Here is a 15,509-nt window from a genome sequence, read left to right as displayed (position 1 = left end):
GGAAGGAAGGAAGGAAGGAAGGAAGGAAGGAAGGAAGGAAGGAAGGACTATCAAATGACTCAAATACCACTCTCTGGGCAACACTAAGTCAACATACCACAGACACGCTTACACATGTGTATTTCTAGCTCCCCTGCTCACAATAGTAAAAAACAACAGAGCCAGCTTAGAGATCTGTCAGCAGATGAATGAGTAAAGAAAATGTGGAAGCGTAAACAGTTGTAAAAAAGACTGGAATAATGACACTTGTATGAAAACAAATGGAGTGAGAAGTCATTGTGTTAAGCAAAATAACCCAGACTTAGAAAGATAAATAGTATGTGTTTTCCCTTCTGTGTAGTACTAGATTTAAAATTGTGTGTGTGTGTGTAAATATATGTGTGGAGGATCATGGTTGGGAGGAAAGATATCTTAAAGGAGGTGGGGAATGTAAAAAACAATGGGATACATGTGGTAAGAAAACAAGAAGGAAGGGAACAGCTGAAACAGGGCGGGAGACATGGTGCAGAGCAGTGAGGGAGGGGAGACAGTAGGAACAAAGTGTAATAACCCATATTTCATACCATGATGAAACCCAACACTCTGTGTGCTGACCTAAAAATTGAAGATACCCCACACTTGGTTGTAGGACACAGATCAATCTGGAAATGACCAAGAAACTTCTTCCCTGTTGGCTAGCTTTAGTATTGCTGGAAGGTGCTATGTGGTATTTAGTCCTCTGGGGTTGAGGACAATGAGAGTATCCAGTACTGAGCCATTCAGGCTACAATATCAAGCCATCAGACAAGATGTACCCATCGGTGTAATGATGATATGGCTGTTATGGAAGGAACCAGTCACTTTCCGATTGGATTTGATACCTGCCCCGCAGAAGGTAGTTCACTGTAACTGCAAACCTTGTCAAACGCCCATAGCTGAGGTGGTCATAGATCCTCGGGGAGCCAATTACTACTGTATTGATAAATGGACATGTTCTCAAACTGCTTTCTAAATATTTATGCTTGTACCCATAGATAAGTGAAAGTCTTGACCTTAGTCAAAGAATCCCATTTTGCGGTAGGCAGCAGCTAATAATACAAAAACTCACAGTTGATGAGTGGTTAGCCCAAATGATGTATCTATATCCATCCCTCCCCAAGACTCGGGGAACATTACAAAAGAGGGAAAGGATGTAAGATCCAGAGATGAGGAGGGGTGCTATAAAATGCCGTCTTGTGGACATGATACGGCCACTGCATTCGTGAGCCTACAGCAGCTGTGCTTACCTGCATAAAGATCAAACCAGCTAAAATTCCAGCATAGTAAATGGATGGTCCACGAGGCCCTGTCCTTAGCTGAGACAACTAAAAGAGGCTTCTAAAAGAGGGAGAGTCCTCTTCCTTTGTGGATGTGGCTAAGGGTAGGTTGCCTATGGTCTAATGGACAGCTCCATGCTCGTGCATATCGGCAGCACTAACTGAACTCAATGAGTAATTTAAAAACACTTGATATTGGCAGCAGGATGTGTTGTGGGATCTGGAGGAAGATGGAAGGAGTGGAGGGTGGATATAATCAAAATATGCTGAATATGTGTATGAAATATTCAAAGAATAAACAAAAATATTATATTAAAAACAAAGTTGAAAGATATCAAATCTTAGAACATTAATTAAGCCTGTTGCTTTGCTGATTGGGGATGTAAATTGGTTGTGTAGAAAACAATATAGGAGGAAAAAGTTAAACCAGCTCTCTGCTCCTCCCTGTTCCAGAGATCGCCACATCTTCTTGTGCACTGCCAGCCTTGTCCCATAGACAAAATGGTGAAGGTCGGCGTGAAAGGATTTGGCCGTATTGGGCGCCTGGTTACCAGGGCTGCCTTCTGCATCTGGCAAAGTGGAGATTGTTGCCATCAATGACCCCTTCATTGACCTCAACTACATGGTCTACATGTTCCAGTATGACTCCACCCATGACAAATTCAACGGCACAGTCAAAGCTGAGAATGGAAAGCTTGTCATCAACGGGAAGCCCATCACCATCTTCCAGGAGTGAGATCCCACTAACATCAAATGGGGTGACGCTGGTGCTGAGTATGTTGCGGAGTCCACTGGTGTCTTCACCACCATGGAGAAGGCTGGGGCCCACTTGAAGGGTAGAGCCAAAAGGGTCATCATCTCTGTCTCTTCTGCCAATGCCTCCATGTTTGTGATGGGTGTGAACAACAAGAAATATGACAACTCACTCAAGATTGTCAGCAATTCATCCTGCACCACCAACTGCTTAGCCCCCCTGACCAAAGTCATCCATGACAACTTTGGCATCGTGGAAGGGCTCAGGACCACAGTCCATGCCATCACTGCCACTCAGAAGACTGTAGATGGTCCCTCTGAAAGCTGTGGTGTGATGGGCGTGGGGCTGCCCAGAACATCATCCCTGCATCCACTGGTGCTGCCAAGACTGTGGGCAAGGTCATCCCAGAGCTGAAAGGGAAGCTCACTGGCATGGCTTTCCGTTTTCCTACCCCCAATGTATCCATTGTGGATCTGACATGCCGCCTGGAGAAACCTGCCAAGTATGATGACATCAAGAAGGTGTTGAAGCAGGCATCTGAGGGCCCACTGAAGGGCATCCTGGGCTACACTGAGGACCAGGTTGTCTCCTGCAACATCAACAGCAACTCCCACTCTTCCACCTTTGATGCTGGGGCTGGCATTGCTCTCAATGACAACTTTGTAAAGCTCATTTCCTGGTAGGACAATGAATACGGCTACAGCAACAGGGTCGTGGACCTCATGACCTACATGGCCTCCAAGGAGTAAGAAACCCTGGACCACCCACCCCAGCAAGGACACTGAGAGCAAGAGAGAGGCCCTCAGTTGCTGAGGAGTCCCTGTCCCCAACACTGAGCATCTCCCTCACAATTTCCTTCCCGGACCCCCGATAACAACAGGAGGGGCCTAGGGAGACCTCCCTACTCTCTAAAATACCATTAATAAACGTTCGCTGCACACACACACACCAAAAAAAAAAAAAAAAAGCTAAACCACCATATGATCTAGCAATCCTGCTTCTGGGTTTATAGGGGAAATAAAATTCCACATCAGAGAGACGCCTGTCCTTCTCTGTTCACTGAAGCAGTCTTCACATTGACTGCAGTGTTTATCAGGGGGTAAGTGGAATGTCATTAAGCCTTTGCAAAGGAGAAAATGCCACCATGTCTGATGGTGTGAACGGACCAGGGGGCCATTATGCTATGTGAAACGAGCCAGATGCTGACAGACTTCAAGTGTGAGCTCACTGGAAAGTAGGATCTAAAAAAGTAGACAGCAGAAAAACAGAGTGGAGCAGGGCTTGCTACAGGGGGAAGCAAGTGAGGAGATGGGGTTCAAGGGATACAGCCTTGCAGTTAGGAGAGGAATAAATTCTGGAAACCTCCCCCACTCCCAAAGAAGAAGGAATAAGAAAATTCTATTCCAATTGGACCATGCTCTCTGTGTTGATCATCCTCACTGAAGAGTCACCAACATGTAGCTTATGCCCAGGATCAGGGAGAGGACTCCTATTGGATGACCCAACAGTAGCTCTGGTGAGTGTCTCTAAGCAACCAAGCCTGCCTCTGCGGACCTGGCCTTTTGCATCTGCTGTCCATGTGAGCTAGCGCAGGGAGCAGCTGCCAGAGCCATTTGCACCACCTCCCACAGCATGCTGGGGGCAGCTGTGGAGCCACCTGTCCAAAGACAGCTGTAAGCCCATCAATCTGGGTGGCCATACTCACAGCCAACTGCCTGGGCCCTGCTGGACCATTACTGACACCTGCAGGTTCGGGTGCCAGCACCTGAGATGCTTCTACTCTGGAGGTTCCTGGTCCTCTTCCTGGGATTGTTAGCCTTGCCCTCAACCCTGCCCAAGCAGCCTTGGCCTGGACTGACCAAGGCCCACAAGGATGGCCGGTCCACCCTAGCAAGAAGTGAGCTTACCAGTGGGCTTAGTGTCCTGTCCATAGGGTGTGGGGAGGACATAGCCTGGGCCCCACCACTGACTGCTGAGCCTCTTATTTATTTATTTATTTATTTATTTATTTATTTATTTTTATTTATCCCTTGGATCTTAAGTACAGGAAACTGAGAGTGGGTTAATTTTTTCCAACTCATAGCACATGATCTCCTGTGTTACTTTCTCTTTCTCCCTTATCCTCATTCCCATCCCATCCTTGGCAGGAACTGCTGTGTGCTTAGCATATATTTCTAACTATGTCTGTATCTAGATGGGCATGGTGGTATGCATGCCTTTAATCCCAGTACCTGGAAGTTAGAAATAGGCACATCTCTGAGTTTAAGGCTGGCCTGGTTTTATATTGTGAGACTCTCTGAAAACAACAGCAACCCATGTCTGCATCCTTTGCATGAGGTGTTTGTACAACTGATTTGTCACTCACTCTGCTTTTCAGCATAAAAATGCCCGCTTTACACTGATGGCATCTCGCTTGCTTTGATGAGTGCAAAGAAGTCCATATCTTCTGTTACCTCCATTTAATTGGCTGCTCTCTCAGGACTGCCACCTAGGCTGTCTGTGTCTTCCTGTTGCTGTAAGCATCACTGAGATAAGCATCCTTGAGAATATCTCCATTAGAACATGTGAGAGAATTCCTCTGGGATACATATATCCAGAACAGATGTAAGCTCAGTTTAATTGAAACTGTTAAAATGGCTGTGCTAGTGTACTCTCACTCCAGTTGTAAGAGAACATAGCTGTCTCCCATGCCCTCCACCATGGGAGAGTATACACCTGTGCCAACTAGCCAGGGCTGCCAAAGCAAAATGCCATAGGTGGGGTAGGATTGGAATGGTGATAGCAGAACATAAACAGATTTTTTTACATAGTCTGTAAGTTAGAAATTCAAGTTAAGGGTGATGACAGATTTGATGTCTGAGGAGGGACTTCTCTTGCTGGCTTGTGGATGGCACTTTCTCACAGCCTGTCAGAGAAGGACATATCTGATGTCTTCTTCTTACAAAGATACCTGTTCAATTGGATGAGGGCTGACTCTATGACCTCACTTAAATGTGTTGACTGCCTTGAAAGCACTATCTCAAATACAGTTGTACCTAGGTACCCATATGGGGATCAGTTCCAGGTTCCCCTCAGATCCTAGAATCTTTGGGTGCACCAACCCTTTACATAAAATGGTACAGTGTCTGCCACTGATGTAAACCCTCCTCATACTTGAAACCATTTCTAGATTACTTGTAAGACCTAGGACAATGTGACTGGCTTGTAAATAACCATTGTAGCTCATTCAGGGAATAATGGCGAGAAAGAATGGACATGTTCAGAACACATGTAACTTTTTCCAAATATTTCCAATCCACAGTTGACTGATTGTGCAGACAGAACAAAAGATGGCCAGTACTCCTCCCAAATGACACCTATTGACATTTCCAAACAGGAATAGATTCCAATTCATCAATGTATCATTATATAGTTTGTGTTTTGAGTCTTTTTATGATGGAGGAGAAGGTTTATTATAGATGTATAACAGAACATAGCCAGAGGCAGAGACAGAGACATCTAAGACAGTCCAGAGTGACCAGGACCAGACTGATCTGTGCTGTGGGGAGAGGGGTGGAGAGCTAGGTGCAGCAGGCAGGAGGCCCAGGATCTCGTCACAGCCCAGAATTACTCTAGTTGTCTATTTCAACAGTGTTCTAGTTTTACCTTCCACGCTGAGGGTGTTAATCTGCACAGTGGACGTTTATCTCTATGTGCATCTGTGCATGAAAAGTAAAACCCGGCCTCATTCCTGCCCACGTGAGTCAGTTTCCCAGCCCATCTCATAACCGACTACATGCCCAACATGAGAACTCACCTGCTTTCAGACCTGGCTCTGCGACATTGTACTTTAATCATTGCTTCATTGTGGAATACTGCTTCTGACCGACATTTTATTCTTCCCCATGAATTCTCCAGTGTGCTGAGTTCCTCTGAAAGACATCTAGTTTCAGTCACACTAAATCTATCTGTATATTTAGAGGAAATGAATATGTTCACAATGGAAGACCCTGGCCATAGGCTTAGCATGTTGTTAATCAGATTTTACACTATGCCTCATAAAATCCTATGGAAATTCTGATCATGGTTTCTCAAGTTGATCCCTTGAGAATTTATAGCTTTTTTTCTGCAGAGTAAATGATTTTTTAAAATATATTCCTAGTTGGTTTTTACGGTACAACTAGGAGAGATCTTCAGCCATAGTTTCCACTTAGGAAACTTTTTAATATGGATCTGTTTCTTCTCTATGGGAGACATGTATCTTAGTTGGAGTTTTATTGCTGTGAAGAGACACCATGATCAAGGCAACTCTTATACATAAAACACTTAATTGGGGCTGGCTTACAGCTTCAGAGGTTCAGTCCATTATTATCATGGTAGGAAGTGTGGCAGTGTGCAGACAGACATGGTGCTGGAGGAGTTAAGAGTTCTACATCTTGATCAGAAGGCAACAGAAGGAAACTATCATCTGTGGGCAGCCAAGACAGGACTGGAATTCTACACTGGGTGGAGCTTGATCATAGGAAACCTTAAATCCTGCCCCCACAATGAAGCACTTCCTCCAACAAGGCCACACCTACCCCAATAAGGCCACACCTCCAAATAGTGCCACTCTCTATGGCCAAGAATTCATACACATGAGTCTATGGGGGCCAAATCTATCCAAACCACTACAATATAGAAACATGAATAAGTGCTCAACAGAAAAGGGATACTCTGGGCTCACCCCAGGCCTGCTGCCTCCATACCTCTGTCCTTAAACAGCAATATGCACATCACCATCCCTTCCCATTTCCAGTTATTGCACAGGGCCTCCTGAAGCACAACGCAGAAGGACGGATCCAGAGCATGCGCCTTCTGGACCGTCTGAACGTCTCAGGGACAGTGGCCCCAGGGATGGTGGGCTGGCTGATCGGTGGCATGAACTTCCAGCAGCAGCAAGAAATCAGGTAAGACCTTGACTCCTACTGTAGATTCTGTGGTCGGGGGCACTCTAGAGATGGCCAGAGGGCAGAATGGGCAAAACAGAGAGCAAGATTTATGAAGAAGGAAGGCATTAAGATGTAAGGAAAACAAGAGACAAAGCCAAAGATGAGAACAGTCTGGAGGCCACTGCCAGGAGATTTTGGGGGAAGTGGTAAATCAGGGAAAATACACATTTCTGCACTTAAAGCCCACCTTTGCCATTAACTTTAGGGAAAATATTTGTCCATTCTAAACTCACGTGTAAAATGAGGGCACAGAACAGAGCCTGAATAAATATCCAGGATATCAAAGAAGACCAAGGATGCAACCAGACACTTGAATCTCCATTCAAGTAGGACATGGCTTTTGTGGCTCTGCATAAGGAGTGAACTACACTACCCACAAACCATGGGCCCTCAACAGATAAACAGTCATAGTGATGGTGCCACCCACAGGAGATGCTGTGGACTCTGACTGTCATGCACAGAATTTCTGTGGTCAACACAGGAGATATATAACCCTCAGTAGCTGGGGGTCCCATGGCAGAACTGGGTAAATCCTACCCAGAGCCACTGAGACTGCTCCCTTGACCCAGATCTCCCTCCTGCCCTCCACTGTTCTGCTTGCTCTACCCTCAAAAGTGTTCTACATTTTCTCTTGACTTGAATTCCTAATTTGTCTCCATTTGAATGAACCACAGTAGTCACTAGCAGGGTTTTCCTATGAATCATGCAGCCCAATTCACTTCTTTTTAGTTATTCCTTTAACAAATGTTACAATTATCACCAAATACCTACTGGGTATCAATCACATTGAGAAGAAAGCTGTGAGCAAGACCTTTGACCTTTACCTTTGGGAAGCCTCCATCTCAGTGGACTAGACCCCAGAGAGAAATAACTAATTTTAGGTGAAGGGACATGCCATGAAAACAAATTTAGCAAGGTGAGGGTGAGAGTGAGGGGGCTGACCAGGACCTGTCCAAGAGATGACCCTTAAATGAAGAGAAAAAGGCAAATAGCATGAGGGCTATGGGACATGGTCTGGGAAGAAGGTGCTGTAGGTGCAAAGGCCCTGAGGTAGAGAAGAGATCAGTGTGTTCAAAGAAGAGAGTACCTCCATGTCTGGCTGAGCCAAGGGTGGGTGGAGAGGTGGGAAAACCAATACCACAAGACAAATGTGCATAGACCCTGCAGGTCATTGTGTACAGTTTGTATCAGGGTACAAGGGGTGGTAGGAAGGTCACCCAGGCTGCCTCATGGAGAATAGTCTAAAGAGAGGTCAAGATCACAGCAGTGAGCCCAGGAATGGAACTGAAGCATCTTTAGGACGAGGCAGTATGGGCAGCAGAGGTAGTCAAACTCAGGATATATATTGTAAATAGGCCAAGGTGGTTTGCAGATAACAATTTGGGGATATAGTGTTTGAAAAAGCCAAGGAGCTTCCCTGTGGACTCCCAGATGATAGGCCCTTGGTCTGAAAAGAGCCTGAGTCCTAGGATGGATGCTGTCAACATCTGGTTCTGTACTGCACAATCGATGGCTGTGGGGAATGCCTCAGGAGCTCTTCAACAGCTGGCCGCCCAGACTGTCAGAACATCCACCCCAGGCTCTGACTCCAGCTCTACCACCAGATCCTCCCTGAAGACAAGCCTGGCCTTGTTTCTGAGTTGTCTTCCTCATCCTTGTGGGGTCTCTTCTTTTCTCCCCTTGTAGCATCAACATTACCAATGTGCAGCTGGACTGTGGTGGGATCCAGATGGCTTTCCCCAAAGAGTGGTTCTCCGCAAACATCACGCTTGAATTTGACATTGAATTCAAACTGTGAGTCTTGCCTAACAAAGCAGCATCTTTGGGACACTTTTCCTTCTTCCTGAGGACCTGGAAGCTCAGGATGCAGTGAGGGTGGCAGACTAGGAAGTTCAGACCTTTAGTGACCCTAAACTGAACTCAAATTGTGACCTGAACCTTGGTTTCTTCTGCAGCAGTGGAGATGACACTCTCAGTGGAGGGGGTCATTTGCCCATTCAAACTCATGTGATGTCACTAGCTGTGTCCCATGATAGAAAGGAGGAGAGCCACTCTGATTTCTTTTCTCTGTCTGCTCATTCCCCTCCTGCTCAGACTTCCTGTAAGAGAAATAGCAGCTGCAGTTATACAGAAAAGCTCTTGAAATGGTGGCTTACTCTCAATTCTTGAATTTCCAAGGGTCAGTCTAAGTCTGGGAGTGCAGAGTGGGCATGGGTTCAGTGGGAGAGCTTGCCCTTAATATGTCCAGGCTTTACATTACAGTTCTGGCACCAGAAAATGTAAAAACAAGTGTTGAAGTCACAAAGGTCAATGACCAGTGCCTCCTTACTAACCTAGGGCTTAGTGGACGTGGGTTGTTAGGAAGACGATGAGTGGTGCCTGGCTTTGCCACACTTCTTGCTGGCCACCCCCACCTCTGGCCACCCCCACCTCTGGCCACCCCCACCTCTGGCCACCCCCACCTCTGGCCACCCCCACCTCTGGCCACGCAGTCGCTCCTCCTCCTTTCTTACCACAGGCCCTTCAATTCCAATATCATCAAAACGCACCCCCGCATGGCCCTTGCTGCAGAGTCCTGGCTGGAGAAAGACGAGTTCGGCCGGAGGGAGCTGGTGATGGGCAGGTGCCAAATGGAGCCCAGCAGTGAGGATGCATCCATGTCCACTGAGTAAGGCCTTCTGCTTTCCCAAGACAGTCCTGGCTCATGAGCGGCTGTGGCTCCATATCCCCACCCGTCCTCCTAAGCCCAAACCGGACTTCATCACTTTGCTAGGACTTTCTCCTCCTGTTCTCCCCTCCCAGAAGCCAGGCCCCTCCTCCCTGTGTTCCCTGTGTTCACCCTGTTATCCACCCACTGCAGAAATACCTTTTGAAGGTGGAAGTCTGCTCTTTCCCCTAAGGTCCTGCTCCAAAGCCTTTGGGGGGAGTACAAACTCAGAAATACTTCTTGAGTCCCTCTACCCTCGCTGCTGCCTGGCTCTGTGGCCATTTTTCCTCCATTGACAGTCATTCTTCACACCCCTGTGCCTGCACATGGGATCTTTCTTCCAGAATCCCTTCCATCGCCTAATGCCAAGCACCCTGCCTAATGCTAGAGACACCAGGGTGAACAAGACAGAAACGAGAATTTTATGGAGCCCTGGGGGCTGACCGGCCACTTGTCCACCTCAATAGACCATTGTGAGGGGTGTGCTGATTTCTCTCTGTAATTTCCAAATGCTGAGCCATGATACTTCTCGTGAAGTATCATGGCCTGTGTAAGCGTCAGGTGTGTGGCAACAGCTTAGACTGGGGCAGGCATTAGCAATGTAGAGGAAGACCATAAACTCTAGTGCTCTCCTGCCATGGTCCTAAGAAGAGTTGCCACTTGTTCCTATGTGACCTTGGCCATGTCACATTACCTCTCTGGGTCCCCATTGACTATTCCTAACAAGAATACCTCCCTAGATGGCCAAGTGAGAATTCAAGAGCCTGTTTGGCACGTACATCCCAGCCTTTGTGTAGCCTGGACTGCTTCGTTCTGTCTTGAATTTCCCACCTCTTCTCCTAGGGCAGCCTCACCCAAGATGAAGCATTTTCTCCACAACCTCAGAGAAAGCCTAGGGAAAGTTATCCCAAATCTGGTAGAAAGTCAGGTAAGTTTAAGGAAACTGTCTTCCCTGTAGGCATTTGTGAGTCTGAGGATCGAGGTACAGATACAGGGAACTTAGCAAACAACTTCTGCTGCTGGGATGTGGAACCTGACAGCAAGTATCAGTAGCCAATGGCAAGGGACAACCACCCTAAGTGTCTGTGTCCTCGTATGTAGCACAGGAACAGCTGAAGCCTCAGAGGCTCATGGGGATTCAGGAGGTAGATATGGGTGTATTTTGCATGCCTCCTGTGGTTTGCTGGGTCCTGCTGAAATCCAGTGGTGCTGGTGCCCCCTGCCTCGGAGACGTCAGTTCCTTCCTATCCTTGGCTGATCCTCTGTCTGTGCTGGGGGCCTAGGTATGTCCTCTGATTGGTGAGATCCTCCGGCAGCTGGATGTGAAGCTGTTGAAAGGCCTAGTGGGTGAGTGTTGCCGTCCATCCCGAGAGACCTCCTTGGAACTGGTAGCCACTGAGAGAGGAGCCACAGCTCTCACGTGCTGGGAGAACATAAGATAGGTACTCTACTGCAATGCTTGCCCACCATGTGAGTGGGGAGAACAGAAGCAACTGTGGCCAACTAAGCTGTACCCTACCAAGTCACCAGACTGGATATTCTAGCTTTCCCCAAGAGCTCTGCAAGTCCAGTAGGGCGGACACTCCCCTGTCTAAAATCAAGACAAGCTCTGCTCCAGAGATAGTTGAACTTCCTCAGCCCCCTGCCCTGGTGGAGCTCACATTCTTGGAAATAGAGGGCAGGAAGTCATTTGAACAGGTGATGGGAATGCTCCTGGCCCCAGCCCTTGGGGGATGCATGGAGTAGCAGCCCCTTCTCTGTGGACCTGGGGATTAGAAGGATCACCTAGCAACCAAGACTCCCCTTCTCCTTTCAGAACAGGTGGCTGCTCATAATCTTGGTCAACCCTGAATCAGTCAAATCTCTGCTACCAGGCTCGAGGGGCCTCCCATTGCCTGCCATTGGTCAGAAGGAAGTACTTTCGGTTGAGAGTTTAAGTTTCTCTCAGTGTGTGGCTTCTGCTGTCCCCTGGAAAAATGACCCCCAGGTCCCAAGACATCCTGTCCTTTCCAACAATAAACTATAACTCTGAAGGATACATCAACACTACCTGAAGGATACACCAGCCCAAGCCCCTTACACACCCCCACACCACCCCTACACACCACCCTCCACCCCCACCTCAAGCTTTAGAGCAAATATCCCTGGTTTGTTCATCATGCTGGTAATGGTGAGGAATGCCCACAATAGCCTGTTGTTTGCAGCCAGGGACCTTGGTCAAAGCAGGGAGAAACCAGACACATTTGCTCATCTAGGTTTAGTTGAACACTTACTGTGTACCATGTCTATTGCTGGGTTCCCAGGGTGTACATAGAAAGCATAATAGAGAAGAAATGCAAAGTAGACTCTGAATCATACCAGATTTAGCTCTATAAAGGTATGAGTCCATGAGTAACCAGTGTCTCCAGTCCCAAAGCAAGAGATGGAATCGAGGGCAAGCTCAGCAAAGGTTTGGGTAAAATCAATGGATAACTCCTGACCTGAAGACTCACTATCTGTGTCTTAGACAAAGGGCATCACCATCCGGGCCCTTGTGGGAATAAAACTTCCACAGGGCCCATGGCATACTGTGAGCATCAGGGAAATCACCCTACCACCTTAGGAAACTGCCAACACTCAGTCAAGCTGAGCTCAGCTTAGTAATGGGGCAGGTTCACCACGAACTATCAAAAGACAAGGGTGTCAGCAATGCACACAATAACCGTAAAGCAGCCATATCTCCAAATGTCCCAAGGATGGACAGACAGGGAGGGAGGGAGGAGAGTCGCAGCCTGTGTTAACAATGGTGATGAAAAGAACCCTCCACTTCACACACCTGAACGAGTGCATCTTCCAAAGTTGCATCAGAAAAGCCGGACCTGAAGGGCACGTGTTGCAGTTCCGATGGCACAGAAGTCAAAACCACCACAGCTGATGCACATTGCTGAGGAACAGGGTAATTGTAGGGCGGGGCTGGGCAACCCGTCGGGACTTCTAAAGAACTGATGACAACCTCTTCTTTAATCCAGTACTGGCTATGGGGAAGAGTATTCAGTCTGTAGAAAACTCATTCAGCTATTTTTGTGTGTAACTTTTTCTGATCATAGTGTGTTTCTAGCAAGTTTTAAAATTCGGGCAGCACGTGTGTGTGTGGAGTACATGAAAAAACACTTGCAAGACGTTTTCCATGTGAAAATTGTTTCTTCAAGGCCATTGAATTCACTGTTAACTATTTGTCTGTGGGCTACTCAAAATTGAATGCTGATTCCCATCCCAATTCATCACAGGTTAAGGATAAATATCACACATGTGCTAGAGGGATGGCTCCATGGTTAAGAGTGCTTACTACTCTCTCAGAGATCCAGTTTCAGATCCCAGCACCCATATTCCATGGCCCACAACTGCCTGAAATTCCAGCTCTTAGAGAAACCAGTGCCTTCTTCCTGCTTCCATGGGCATACACGTGGCATATATACACATAAACAAATAAAAATAAAACTTTAAAAATAAATAAGCACTTGACAAGTCTTCAGAATCTCATTAAACACCTCACCAGCAACTCTGTGCTATACAAAACTGTCACCCCATTTACACATGAGAGTTCTGAAAGAATACGTTATTTGCCTAAAGTCACACAGAGAGGAATTGGCCTTGTCAGCCCTGCTAACCCCATCAATCACATGCAGGCAGATGGATCACAAAGCTCACACACTAAATTGTGAACCCCCACCCCAAGATATCCCCTTCCTCTCTCCCTTCTAAGACTTCCCTGAGACTTCCCTCCCACCCAAGGGGAATATGATGAAATCAAGGTTCCAATGAACTGAGAAGCTCAAACAAGGAAGTGTCAACTGCTCAGAGATGAGAAAAGGGCGAGAGAACTTCTGTCTCCATCTTTCAATTCAAACTTCTTAATCCGAAATGCTTCACTGGGGATTTGCAACCCTAAACACCATGTTCCTGAACATTCCACTTGATAGCCCTTGGCTTACAGGGTTCTTCCTGCTCTTGAGTCAAAGAGCAAACACAGTAGGGCTAGGCCACAAGGCTGTCTGCTTCCTTGGGGGATAGCTTTTGTCTGCATTCCTCTTGCCACCTCCTGGGTTGTCTTACAGGCTCCATCAAGATGCCTCTGTGTTTTTCCAATTCTGTCTTCATATTAAGATTCACAGAGCCAGAGGTTCAGCCATAACACTTGCTCCCAGAATAGCTTGTTTGAACATAGATCCCTCCGATGCTCTTGGGGTTCACTGTGACAGATGCTTAAAACGGAAATGTAATCCCCAAAAAGGACTTTTGTCCATGGCCTACCTCTTGGAACCTTAAACCTTCTGTGCCGGATAGGCTCTGAATTGGGAATGTAACTAGGGCTATACGACATGCCCCACACATTAACCTCTCACTGACTTGGGAGGTGTTTGTGGTTAATTTCATGTTAATTCTAGGTGAGGTAACCTAGCTCAAAGAGAAGAAGCCATGAGAATGTTCTAGCAATTTCCATTATGGTTCTTGTTGCTAACAGTGTTGTACCTCACACTCTGAAGTTCACTAAGACAGTAGACCTTAGCTTGAGTTATTGACATATCTTTTCAATTCAAAAATGAAGCAAAAGAAGGAGGTGGAAAAGGATGCAGAGGAAAACAACTTCCCAGAGTCACCCAGCTGCTAATGAGCCCTGTAAGGTTTAGAACTCTGAGCCTGCTGACAGGCTCATGACCCATGGGAGGCCTCCAGAGAACATGGGCAGTTCCTTTGGGACAGAAGACTGCAAATGTGTCCTTGGAAAGCACTGAAGCAACACAGCCTGTGGTCACCTCTCCTAGTGAAGTCACCTCAGGCAGGTCACAGCCTTTTCTCAACCTCAGTTTCCCTCAAAGGATTATAACAAGTGGTATGAGTTCCTAGTGTCTCATAAGAGGCATTTGCTACTGTTTGCCCTTTTTTTTATTGGATATTTTATTTAGTTACATTTCAATTGCCATCCTCTTTCCCCATTTCCTCTCCCTAGAACCCCCTATCTCATCCCCCCTCCTCCTTTTTGCTTTTATACCATTTTAATTACATGCAAGTATTAAGGTCAGTTCTAGATTTAAGGTCTAGCAATACCATAGATGCAAGTAGTCAAGGAACAAGCAAGACAGTAAACTCAAAGAACAAGCAAGGCATTAAACACAATTACGTGAATACTCCCATGATCACTGTTTCTAAGGGCTTGTCAGGATAACCAAAATATCTAAGCCAACTTCCCTGTCCTAGCCAAAAGTCATTTTCAAGTTTGAAGCATATTTCCTTGTTGTAGCCTAAAATTTAGTTTCCTGCCTGAAATTACTTCTTTATTCTAGCCTAATGTCATATTCCTTCCTGAAGCCTACTTCCTTTTCCTTGGACAATGTTATATTCCTGCCAACAGCCCATTTCCTTGTCCTTGGCCCATGTCAAATTCTTACCAAGCAGCCTCAAAGGCTCTCCGCCTCTCCCCCTTTTTATTTCATTAACAAGACCGAGCCTGTCTTATGTCATTCTGACAAGAATGCCTTCCTTACCTGTCATGGAATATGTATATGTAAAGGAGTATGGACTGGTCGGGCATCAGTGGGAAAGGAGGGCCTTGGTCCCTTGAAGGCTTGATACTGTTTGCTCTTGATGCTGGAGAAATCAGTGTCAAGGCAAGGGAAGTTTGCCTGTGGCTAACAGTACTTGAGAAGATCCAGTAGATCCATTTTATCATAAAACTCCCTCCCTCCCACCATTTTCTTCCTCTCTCTCTCTCTCTCTCTCTCTCTCTCTCTCTCTCTCTCTCTCTC

At 46.6% G+C, this 15,509-nt stretch overlaps 1 protein-coding gene across 2 annotated transcripts; it reads left to right on the top strand.

Annotated features, from left to right (window-relative positions):
- The first annotated feature begins 3,619 nt into the window (after window positions 1-3,619).
- Bpifa3 (BPI fold containing family A member 3) lies at window positions 3,620-11,762 on the top strand. 2 transcript variants are annotated; one of them, XM_028775344.1, is made up of 7 exons: window positions 3,620-3,946; window positions 6,827-6,977; window positions 8,706-8,813; window positions 9,538-9,687; window positions 10,570-10,654; window positions 11,010-11,073; window positions 11,548-11,762. In XM_028775344.1, exons 1-7 carry the CDS (start codon window positions 3,820-3,822, stop codon window positions 11,559-11,561), a joined length of 699 nt encoding a protein of 232 aa, XP_028631177.1. In that variant the 5' UTR covers window positions 3,620-3,819; the 3' UTR covers window positions 11,562-11,762. The 2 variants fall into 2 exon arrangements, with proteins under 2 accessions (XP_028631177.1, XP_028631176.1); XM_028775343.1 differs by having other exon boundaries at window positions 11,543-11,761.
- The last annotated feature ends 3,747 nt before the right edge of the window (window positions 11,763-15,509 follow it).

This window comes from Grammomys surdaster, unplaced genomic scaffold (assembly GCF_004785775.1).
Source record: "Grammomys surdaster isolate TR1022 unplaced genomic scaffold, NIH_TR_1.0 254, whole genome shotgun sequence".
NCBI classification, from domain to species: domain Eukaryota; kingdom Metazoa; phylum Chordata; class Mammalia; order Rodentia; family Muridae; genus Grammomys; species Grammomys surdaster.
This window is presented reverse-complemented; position numbering and strand designations above follow the sequence as displayed.

Coding starts and splice junctions, on each gene's coding strand:
- Bpifa3 (XM_028775343.1), top strand. CDS start 3,820: ATGCTTCTACTCTGGAGGTTCCTGGTCCTCTTCCTGGGATTGTTAGCC. Junction 3,947..6,826: donor CCGGTCCACCCTAGCAAGAA/GTGAGCTTACCA, acceptor TCCCATTTCCAG/TTATTGCACAGGGCCTCCTG. Junction 6,978..8,705: donor CAGCAGCAGCAAGAAATCAG/GTAAGACCTTGA, acceptor CTCCCCTTGTAG/CATCAACATTACCAATGTGC.